We start from the raw sequence: 11,185 nt of genomic DNA on the forward strand, positions 1-11,185 counted from the left end.
TCCCCTACCTAACCCTCCCTGGACACTTTCCCCTGTTAGAACGCTCTACTCCAGCTGGACTTATTTCTTGCATGATCTTAGGGAAGGGACTTAAAACTGCCTGGGCCTCATCTGTAAAATAAGGGAGATGCATTAGTGTCTGAAGACCCTTCCAAAGCTAATTTGATACTATTGGCTCTTGGTTGTCCCTCTAATATGCCCAATGGCTCAGGGTTCCAATCTTCACTGTCCTCTCCCTTCTCCATCTATTAAAATCACACTCAATCTTCATACCCCATGTCTTCTACAAAGCTCTCCCTGCCCTGACTCAGCCAGTCCACAACAGATCTGTCCTACCTCTAAACTACTACTTAATGTCTGTAAGCTTCACTAAGCATTTAACTTCAGCATAAGGTACTTAACCATATTATGTGCTCTTAGTATTATTAGCTGTCTCCACCCACCCCTCTTTCCTTCTTAATCCATTCAACCAGAATGTAAAAGTTCTCTGAAGACACAGACCATGACCTCCATCTTTATAATAATTTTCATGGTCCATAATACAGCGTCAATAATTAATGTTTTTTAAATGATTCCCTTACTTCCCTATTTTCCATAGCTGGCAAGCCTTCCATGGGCTGACCAGAAAACTCTGCATTTAATGACCTCATTCATGCTTTGGATTTTTGGCTTAGCCACTTCAGTGGAGTAACAGGATGGCTCAGTCTTTTCAAAGTTTCGCTTTTGGTGATACCATAAGTAAATGTGGAGAGCATGGAGATGGGTACCTGTCAGAACTAGGGATAAGGGAAACTTATGATGAAACAAGAGCTAGAGAGGGTCAGAGGAAGCAAAATGGATAATTTTGATTACATGAAATTAAAAAGGTTTTACACAAACAAAACCAAAGTAGCCAAAATTATAAGGGAAGCAGGAAACCAGGGGAAAATTTTTACAGCTGATAAAGGCTTCATTTCTCAAATGATATGGATTTATATGAATCCATATATATTTATAAAATTTATAAATTTGTAAAAATTTATAAAAATAGCCTTCCTCAATTGATACATGGTCAAAGGATACGAATACAAAGTTCTCAGAAGAAATCAGCGTTGTCAAGTCACATGAAAAATGCTCTAAAACACTACTGATTGGAGAAATGTAAATTAAAACAACTCTGAGGTACCACCTGACACCTATCAGATGGGATGCTGGAGGGGATGTGGAAAAACTGAGACAATAATGTACTGCTGGGGGAGTTGTGAACTGGTCCAACAATTCTGGAAAACAATCCGGAACTATGCCCAAAGAGCTATAAAACTACATACTTCTTAATTCAACAATACCACTACCAGGTCTATATCCCAAAGAGATCAAAGAAGAAGGAAAGAGACACAAACACACAAAAATAATTATAGCAGCTCTTCTGGTGATGGCAAAGAATTGGAAATTAAAGGGATTCCCAACAATTGAGAAATGGTGGTATATGATTGTGATGGGATACTACTGTGCTATAAGAAACACGGAAGGAGATAGCTTCAGAACAACTGATACAAAGTGAAGTAAACAGAACCTGGAGAGCATTGTGCATAGTACCAGTAATGTTGTAATGATGATCAACTATGAAAGACTTAGTTATTCCCATCCAAGACAATTCCCAAGGACCCACGAGGAAAAATGCTCTCTACCTCTAGAGAGAGATCTGATGAACTCTGAGTATAGATTAAAGCATACTTTTTTCACTCTATTTTTCTGGTTGTTTCTGAATCATGTCTAATACTGAAATATATTTTGCATGACTACATATATATTCAATATGCATTGCTTATTTTTTCAATGGGTGAGGGAGGAACTGGGAGGAAAGAATTTAGAACTCAAAATGTTAAAAAAAAAAAAAAAGAATGCTAAAAATAAAGAATTTTTTTTTAAAGCTTCCCTTTTGGAAAATAATCCCTACAGTGGCCAGTGAAAAGCAGCACCAAGTAGTAAAGAGAAGTAGAAGACACAATCTCTCACTATCTTAGATAACTTTAACTTGCCTAACAGTTGTTGACCTTCACAGTTTCGGGTGGAGAGAGAAGTAGGAGAGAGAGGAGAGAGAGAAGAGAGAGAGGAGAGAGAGAGAGAGCAGAGAGACAGACAGACACACTCAAGAGAATTTAATGTTTATTCTAAAACCCCCAAACACAATTATTTCCATCCTACATAAGATCCATGAAGGTTGGTCCAGCAGCTCCTGTAGTGGTAATTGGGAGAGGGCAAGGTAGGAAAGGGAGCTAACCAAACTCTGCATTTGGCTTTCCAATGGGACTATTCAATCCAACTGATGGCCAACTTGTCTCCTGGAAGGAGATACTGGAGAAGTTTCTCTCATTCTTAAATCAGTCCTGCATCATGTAACCACGGTTTGTCTTAAGATTTAACCACTATAACTCTAACAGAGATTCAGTCTCATATACAATCATCTTTTCCTCTTCTTTTTTCTAATATGGAAAATGTTTATGCTTGCTGATGCTTATCCAGTTCACAATAAAAAGATTTTTAAAAAGTTTTTTTTAAACCTGGGTAAAGAGATTATTCTGTTGGCTTCCTTAGAGTCCAAGAAATTTAAGAAACCCATGAGGTGTCCTATACTCTTGGCCAGTTACATGAACTTCCTACAGGGCTAGAGAGCCTACAAGCAGCCCCTATATTATACACCTTTCAGGCTACTGTGCAAGGCTGGGATAGATGTCAGGCTTTTGTGTAACCCAGCTCAGGGGTCCTAGAGATGGGCTGAGGATTACTGGTAAGTGAGGAATGGGGAGGGGATGGAGGGGAGGGAAAATAAGGTACCAGAAGCAACCCCCATGCATAGACAGCTATGAGGATAACATTAAGCCAAAGGGTTTATGGAAGACTTGAGCTGTGTCTTAAGAAACTCCTTCAGGATGGACTATTTTTTAGTTTCAGTCATTGAATCTCCAGTTCCTGGCATGTTCTGCACATAACAGGCACTTAACAAACTTGACCCTCTCTCTGCTGCATGGGACAGCCATAGGCAGGAATCCACAGCAGAGAAAAAACACATGGCTGCAGTTAGGGAGATAGGTGTCCTAGAGTCCCTCAGTTGAGCCCAGCCTTCTCTAGGTCCTCAGGCAGGATGCGGCCCTTCTTGCGAGCCTTGGCCTTGCGACGCTCTATGTTGGCCACCTTCTTCTTGCGCAGGTTCCGGCGCCGTTTGTCCTGCCGCTGCTGCATCTTCTCTACCACATGGGCTGTGCGCTTCTCCCACTGCCTCTTCCTCTGGGCCCGGCGCTTCTCCTTGCGCTTCAAGGCTGCCTTCAGAAGCTCCTCGTTGTCACGGATTTTCACACCTTCCGCCTTGTACAGAAGATTTGTCCACTTCATTTTGGTCTCCATCTCCCTTGCCTTCTCCTCATCCTGTTCCCTCAGCTCCTCAAGCTTGTTCTTGCGTGCCTGCACACGCTCCAACAACTGCTTGTAGTTCTTTCCTGTCAGGGGTGTCAAGTTCCCTTTCACACTCTGTCTCTTTTCCTTCCTCTTCTGGGCCTTACTGACTGGCCCCTCACTTACCTCCAACTTGTTGAACACCAGTTCGGTCAGGCGCTGAGGATCCCCCTTTGGGGGCTCTGAGTTAGCCTCCTTGACTTCAGCTTTGGCTTCTTCGGCCTTGGCTGCCTTCTCCTTGGCCCTGAGCTCTTTGCGTTTCCGCTTTTTCCTCTCCCGTTCCTGTTTCCTCCGCTGCCTCTTCTCCAGTGCTGCGGGAGACAGGTCTTTGGTGTGGCCCTGGAGGGGTCAAATGAAGATGAGCATTCTCAAAGTGGCAGCAGGAGTGGATCATGGAGTGTTAGAGTTAGGTCCTTAGTGATCACCTATTCTAATTCCCTTCCTCTCCTCCCCACCCCCCTGTATTTAACAGATGGGGCAATAAAGCCTAGAGAGAGGAAGAAGGCTGCTCAAGCTCATACAGAAAGACAGCAGCAAAGCTGGGTCTACAATCTGGGTCTCCTGATGCCCAAGTCAGTACCTCTTTCTCCTATGCCATGCTGCCTCAGTAAGAGAGAGGGGAGAATGAAGGGGGCTCTGCCTACACACCGTAGTTACTCACTTTCAAAACTGCCTCACCCTCCCCCAATACTCTTAACCATAAGACAAGGGAGCATAATCCTGCCCTGCTGGGTTGCTATGTGCTCATGTCATGCATAGCCTCTAAAGGCCTTATTAGAGCAGTCAAAGAAAAGTGAATCCATATAGATGCAGAAACATGAATTTACAACTTGTACAGTTAAAGACCTTTTTATTTATTATTACTATTAATGATAATAATAGCTTATCCTCATGAGGACCTGGGTTTCTCTGTCTTTTCACCTCTGTCACTTACTATCTGTGTGACCTTGAGCAAGTGTCCTAAACTGTATGGATTTCAGTTTCCTTATCTGCAAAATGAAAGAAATGGACCAACCTTCCAGCTCTGAATATATGAATTGTACTTCAAGGTTTGCAAAGTACTTTCCTTACATTGTGTCATTTAATTCTAACAGCTCTATGAGGCAGAAGTTACTATTATCTCCATTTTACAAAGGAGAAGACAGACAGAGAGGCTAAGTATCTACCCAGGATCACACAGTTAGCAAGTGTCTAAGATGGGTTCTGAATCTGGCTCTTCCTTGCTCCAAGTCCATTGCTCTTTTTCATCAAGCTAGGCTGCCTTCTGAAACAATGTTAGACACAGTTTCCACCTCCTCATCTACTCTTGTCAAGATTTTTAAGATTTCGGGGCAATTGGTTTTAACAACTAGCTAAGAGACGGATTATACAGAAAACCACACCTTCTCTTTTCTCCTCTCCCGTGTCTGGACAGTAAGCTCCTAGACTAGACTCTAAGATCCCTGAGGGTTTAGCACCTACAATAATACACAGCACAGGAGTTATTAGTAAATATTAGTTGAAATGCTAAGTAGAAAGAATGAACACTGAAGCAGAATCCTGGGTAATTATGTTGCCCAAACTTGGCCCTAGAGAGGAGGTGAGAATATGCAGCTCCTTGCCTTCCTCAAGGTGAGAGGGGAGGGGAGTGCATACACTCAGATACAGAGGACTTCTTGGTTATTTTTGCCAAACTGCTTTTCTCTCTCCTCTTTCTCAATTTGTTACAAGGTTGGGGGAAGGAGGGGGTGAGGTGGAGGGGGAGTAAATGAATGTAATAACAAAATATAGCAATAAGATAAGACATAATAAAAATAAAGAACTATTTGTTGAATGAATAAATGAAAGAAAATATACAAGGAAGGAATGCTCAGTAGAGATAGCAGTTCTGTTTATAAGACCAAAAGCAGCCCAGATCTGATAAGGTGTTAAAGAGAGTTTGCAGATGATAAACCTACCTGCCCACTGGCCTCCTGTATTTTCTCGTGTAGCCGCTGGCGCAGAATGTCCATGGCTAGGAAGGAGCCCGGCTTGCTTGCAGGAACGACTGTCAGGAGGATTTAGGTCAAGAATTACTTTAGAAAGAGCCATACAATGAGACACACATTTTGGACATGGCCAACATGGGAATTTGTTTTGCCTGATTATGCATATTTGTGACATGGTTTGGGCCTTCTTCCCCTGGTGCTGGGGGAAGGGAAGGAGAAGGAAGGAAAGAAGAAACAGCAAATTGTTGATCATTGAAAAATGTTTTAATTTAACTGAAAATACTAAAAAAAGATGTAAGGCTTAACAGTAATGAAAAGAGGCCTGGAGACCTGGGTCCTTTCAAGTCCCCAGTCTTAGCTTTGCTGTCTATTCCCTGTCTAATGTTGGGCAAGTCACTTCTCTCTGAAGAATATTTTCCCTGGTCTGCAAAACCACAGAACTGGACTAGATGGCCACCAAGGTCCCTCAGCTCTGACGTTCTAGGATCCTCATCTTAGAGCTGGGTCTGTCTCTTCTCTCCCTGTAGGGTATCTGTTGCCACTTTGTGTTCCAGTAGCAATTAGAGAATCTCAGAGCTGGAAGGGACTTACTTGTAGGGCAACTACTCCAACCCACACTTGAGCACAAATCCCTTTTATATTATACCCAACAAGTAAACATCTAGGCTTTCCTTGCAGATCTCTAGGAAGGGGGAACCCACAATCTCCAGCAATGGCACACTTCACTTTCTAATAGCAATAAATACCAGGAAATTGTGCCAAGTCTAAATTTGCCTCACTGAAACTTCAATCCCTAAGCTCCTAGCTTTGTCCGTGGAGCCCAAGAAGACTATATCTAACCCCCTCTTCTATGAAGCAACCCATCAAATACTTGAAGACCGTTCTCATATATTCATTAAGTCTTCTCAATCAAGAATCACTGTTCCATCTTTCATTTATAATGCATTCTATACATACAGAATCACAAAATCTAGGCTCCTTTAAGGAGGAGTGGGGAACCTGCAGCCTCAAGGTCACATGTGGCCCTCTAGGTCCTCCAGTGCAGCCCTCTGACTGAATCTAAACTTCACTGAACAAATCCCTTTAATAAAAGGATTTGTTCTGTAAAACCTGAATTCAGTCAAAAGGCCACAGGCTCCCCATCACTGGCTAACCCAACCCTTTCATTCTACAAATGGGGAAAGAGACCTAGAGAGGGGAAGTGATACCCACAAAGTTCAACAGCTCCTGGCAGGCCAGAATTCACATATCCTGATTCCTAGTTCAGTATTCTATCACACCAAGCTGTCTCTGAAGTCAAGAGGGTTTGATGAACATGTCTACACTTCCCTCCCCTCTCCATTTCCATGAGGGTTCAAAACTTGCAAAGCCTTATTTTCCCTCACCCCTTTTCAGTCTCTCCTCACAAGTTGCGTTCTCCCAACTCCTTGTCATTTCAGGTCCTCATATCTACCTCATGACTATCTTAGCCAAAGTTCATCAGCCAAATATCCATGGCATTCTAGATCAAGACACACTATCCGTTATACAGTATTAGAGCTAGGCTCTGCTCCACTAAAATGCAAGTGTGGCAGTTTGGTACAGCAGGGAAAGGTGCTTGACGCTGGAGTGAGAGGTTCAAGCCCTACTGCTACTGCTCACTCCTTGTGCAGGCTGCTTACCTTCTCTGAGTCCTTAGCTTTCTCATCTTTAAAGTTACTTAGGTGGCCTCTAAGGCCACTTTTAGCTCTAGATCCATGAACCTACGATCCTTTCCATGGTGAGACGGTAAGGCAATGGTAAGCCAATTCTGGGTTCCTGAATTACTATTCTAAATAATTATATAATTATTATTATATTATTATAAAGCAGAACAATATTTGGCAGGTCCTCCATTGAGATGAAAAGGGTCCTGATGTGTGAGGCACTAGAATCTATGTCTTGCACCTCCCAGCAGAATGCTCTGTCATGCCTCTAACACACAATGTATGCTTGGTACAAGGACAGGAGAATGTTTTCATGTTTGTTTCCTAAATTCTCCTCACCTACCATCACACTGGAGCCTCTCACCTGTGGAGCCTCCACTGGAGCTAGAGCCTGATTTCTCAGTCATGACTGCAAATTTCTTGGTGTTAGGAACTTCAGATTGCTTGTTGTCAGAGGGCTTTTTCTGGACCCCCTTGGCCTTTTCATCCTGTTTCTGGAACTTCTTTTTCTGTTCCTTCTTCTTTTTCTTCTTCTTCTTTGGAGGTCCACTGGTTTCTAGATCACCAGGTTTGGGAGCTAAAACAAACAAAAAAAAAAGAAATGGAGGTCACTCTAGTTCCTGTGACACAGCAGGAAACCTAAGACCTTTGGGTCATTCTGAGACAGTAGAAGAGATAGGGGGATGCAACAGAAAGGGCCCTGGGTTTGAAGTAAAAAGAACCAGGTCTGAATTCCAGTTTCATTACTGGAGACCCTGGTCAAATCATTTTCCCTCTCTGAGGTGCAACTAGGTTATCTCTTCTCTTTCTTGCCATTCAAAATTCTGTGATTAGGATGGAAGGAGTTGGTACATAACTCTCAACTCCATCTTCACGCTTCCAGCCCCACCCTGTCTTTGAATTCCTGTAATATAGACTATTTTGCACCAGGCAATTTTAGTTGTTGTTCATTTGTTTTCAGTCGTGTCTGACTCTTCATGACCCCATTTGAGGTTTTCTTGGCAAAGATACCAGAGTGGTTTGCCATTTTCTTCTCCAGCTCTTTTTACAGATGAGAAAACTAAGGCAAACACAGTTAAGTGACTTGCCCAGGGTCACACAGCTAGTAAGTGAATGAGATCACATTTGAACTTAGGAAGATGAATCTTTCTGACTCCAGGCCTATTACCTGATAGCAGCTGAACTTCAGCACTACGCTTTAGTCACTATCTCACCCTGGAACCTACCTCCACCATCCCAGCCCCCTTCTCCCACTGGATATCTCTGCCTCACTCCATTCTGGAAAGGGGCCCATGCTGGACATCTTTCATTCCGGTCTTGGCCCTCTTCTGACTCCTCAGGTTTCAACACAACAACCCCAATAACAATTTTCCCTCTCCTGCCTCCCACTTCAAGTCTTTTTTCTGTGTTGTCTTCCTCCCATTAGAATGTAGACGTCTTAGAGGCAGAGACTGTCTTCCTTTTTGTGTTTATTCCTATCCCCAGCTTAGCACAGTGCCTGGCACACTCAATAATCAATGCTTGTTACCAGGCAAAGAGCTGGGCAGAGGATAAATGTCCAATAAATAATTCCTGTTGATTGATTACTCTTACAACTTCCTTCTAATTTGTCTGTAGGATTTTGTTGGGTGACAAAAAAAAAAAGACCTCAGTTTACAAAAGAATCCATGTGGTAGTAGTGTGCTTTGATTCTAAGTAATAACAATAATAATTCATCATCACCATACTTTTTTGAACTTATGATTATACTGATATTAAGAACTGCCAGAGGAAGAAATTTCCCTACCCACTCGGTAACACAAAAATAGTAAACCCTTAGGAGATTTGCAAATAGATTTAACACACATCTTCTCGCTTGACTTTCATAACACCCCTGTAAAGGAGGTGAGACAAGACATAAACTGTAAGTTCAGAAACAAGAAATGTTTTGCTCAAGTAAAATACAGACCTGGTCCTAGGACCCAGACCTTCTGTAACTACAACATTCTTTCATTTGGACCACTGTACCTCTTACCATAAGAGGGGTCAATGTGATCCAGTGACGAGTCTGGTGTTTGAGAATGGGAAAGATTTTTTTTTTTATTATTTCAAGAACTACATGAATTACCCCATTTTCGTTTCTGTGGCTCCAATGTCTGCTGGGAACAGATTTTCTTAGCTAGATTCTGCAGGTAGGAGTCTTTGGCCACCAGTGACGCCATTGGGAAAGAGAAGGAATCACTGAATCCTGTTGGAAAACCTCAACTGCCCCTTCAGAGGCACAGAGATTTTTCACTGGTCCTGGACTGGGGAAAAAAAAAAGAGCTGGTTGAGAAGAAGTCAGGTATCTAAGAGAACAATTTGTCCTTTCACAGGGATTCCCTTGTAGCTAGGGTAGAAGATGCCCTATTCAAGGGGGTCCAGGGAGCACTACTTCTGCTCACCAAAAAAAAAAAAAAATCCTCTAAAAAAGCTGCTTAACCCACACCTGGGGCAGTACACTCTAGACTCTAATCCTTGTTTGGGGGGGAAGAGGGGCTGGGTTTGGGCAGTATTTTTTCCCACAAACATGTTTGTTTTTGCAGAAGTCTGTGTGTACATCTATGTCTATTAATCTGTGTGGTCAAAGGTCTATTTGTCTAGATGCATATCTTTGCCCACTGTGTCTCAGCTTTCTTAGACATCTGCGTATCAGTGCCAGCCAGTCAATAACCATCTGTTAAGCCGGGCTACCTCAATCACTGGCTAAGCTGGGCTAAGCTGGAGATACAGAGGAAGGTGAAAAGAGGTCCCTGCTCTTGAGGAGCTCACAAGCCTCTAGGTGTCCGCACCTGCGTGTCACTCGGAAAGACCTGGTCTTAACAGTAACACCTCTCTTACCTGAGCTTAGAAAGGGGGGGAGGGGGAGAGAGGGGCTGGACCGGATCAGAGGTTCTCAACGTTTTCTGGATAAGGGAGCTCTTCTCAAAACAATGCTTCTTAACGCATAAAACAAAGGAAGGAGGATTAGGAAGGAAACCAATCTTACTGAAATGCACTCGTCAAAGTAATCCTTTAAAAACAAGTCCGTGGGAAGCAGGCTGTGTTCTCTTGGGTCAGGTTTTGTTTTGTTTTTTCTCGTGGTTTCTCCCATTCGTTTTAATTCTAGGTAACATGCCTAATGTGGAAATGTGTTTAAGAGTGTACGTGTAGAGCCCATAGAAGAGGGGGAGGGGCAGGGGAGCAGGAGAGGAAGAAAATCCAACACTTATGGAAGGGACTGCAGAGAACTGAAAACGAATACGTTAATTTAAATAAATGAACAAGCCCGTGGAACCCCAGGCTAGCAGTCCCTGGACTAGATACTCCCAGAGGTGGCACTTCGGCAATCTTGTGGCCATCCGTGGCCGTGGCTGGGTGACTGTGTGTGTGAACGTGTACGTACTTCCCGGCTCCGGCGAGGGGCACCCACTGGTGACAGAAGGACCCCCGTGGGGAGCGCGAGGAAGCCGAGAAAGTGAAGGGAAGGAGAAAGGAGACACGGCGGGGCGAAAGGACGACAAGAAGCCGGGAAAGAAGGTAGCGGAATCAAAGGGCCGCCGCGCAGCAGGGAGTCGGGGACAGTCGGTACTACGCACCGAGTCCGGGCACCCTCGGGCACCCTCGGCCACTTACCCGGCCTCTGGCAGACGTGCGGTCTCTTCTCTTCAAGGAAATTCACATGGGCAGACAGGACTAGAAGACGGCCGAGTCCGGAGAGAGCTGTGCTCTCGACTGGTCGTGTCTAGTAGGCCGGCTGCAGAGTGGGAGGGGCGAGGCCTCAAAGGATTATGGGCTGCTGGAGGACTGCCGGAAGGCTCTGCGAGAGAGTACCCAATCAGAGCCTCTCCCTGGCCGGGAGGTGGGAGGGCTTTAGAACGCAGGGCGCCTGCGCTGTGGGAGGGAACAGTCAGCCCTCTAGCGTTCATTTAGCCCCTTTACGTGGGCAGCACGGAGCTAACTTGGGCACTGAGGATAAGGCAAAAGTCCTCAAGGAGCTTACATTCTGATAGCACAAAAACAGTCTCTTAAATGGACACATATCTATCTTAAGTGTGCGCGTGTATACACAAATATGCAGTGTCTCTTAAATGTACGTTTATCACC

The 11,185-nt window shown here is 44.0% G+C and overlaps 1 protein-coding gene across 2 annotated transcripts; it reads right to left on the reverse strand.

Annotated features, from left to right (window-relative positions):
• Positions 1-2,128: 2,128 nt before the first annotated feature.
• SURF6 (surfeit 6) lies at positions 2,129-10,902 on the reverse strand. 2 transcript variants are annotated; one of them, XM_072632843.1, is made up of 5 exons: positions 10,715-10,902; positions 9,189-9,366; positions 7,446-7,658; positions 5,367-5,455; positions 2,129-3,768 (listed from the first exon to the last, which is right to left on the reverse strand). In XM_072632843.1, the coding sequence occupies exons 2-5, from the start codon at positions 9,280-9,282 to the stop codon at positions 3,085-3,087; spliced, it is 1,080 nt and encodes a 359-aa protein (XP_072488944.1). In that variant the 5' UTR covers positions 9,283-9,366; positions 10,715-10,902; the 3' UTR covers positions 2,129-3,084. The 2 variants fall into 2 exon arrangements, with proteins under 2 accessions (XP_072488944.1, XP_072488946.1); XM_072632845.1 differs by having other exon boundaries at positions 10,089-10,726.
• Positions 10,903-11,185: the final 283 nt, after the last annotated feature.

Source organism: Notamacropus eugenii, chromosome 1, assembly GCF_028372415.1.
Source record: "Notamacropus eugenii isolate mMacEug1 chromosome 1, mMacEug1.pri_v2, whole genome shotgun sequence".
NCBI classification, from domain to species: Eukaryota; Metazoa; Chordata; class Mammalia; order Diprotodontia; family Macropodidae; genus Notamacropus; species Notamacropus eugenii.

What these genes read in the sequence shown, in the direction of transcription:
- SURF6 (XM_072632843.1), bottom strand. Translation starts at nt 9,282, where the DNA reads ATGGCGTCACTGGTGGCCAAAGACTCCTACCTGCAGAATCTAGCTAAG. An exon ending in GCCACAGAAACGAAAATGGG is followed by an intron (nt 7,659 to 9,188) that starts GTAATTCATGTA and finishes TGTTTGTTTTAG; the next exon opens with CTCCCAAACCTGGTGATCTA. An exon ending in CTCCAGTGGAGGCTCCACAG is followed by an intron (nt 5,456 to 7,445) that starts GTGAGAGGCTCC and finishes TCCTCCTGACAG; the next exon opens with TCGTTCCTGCAAGCAAGCCG.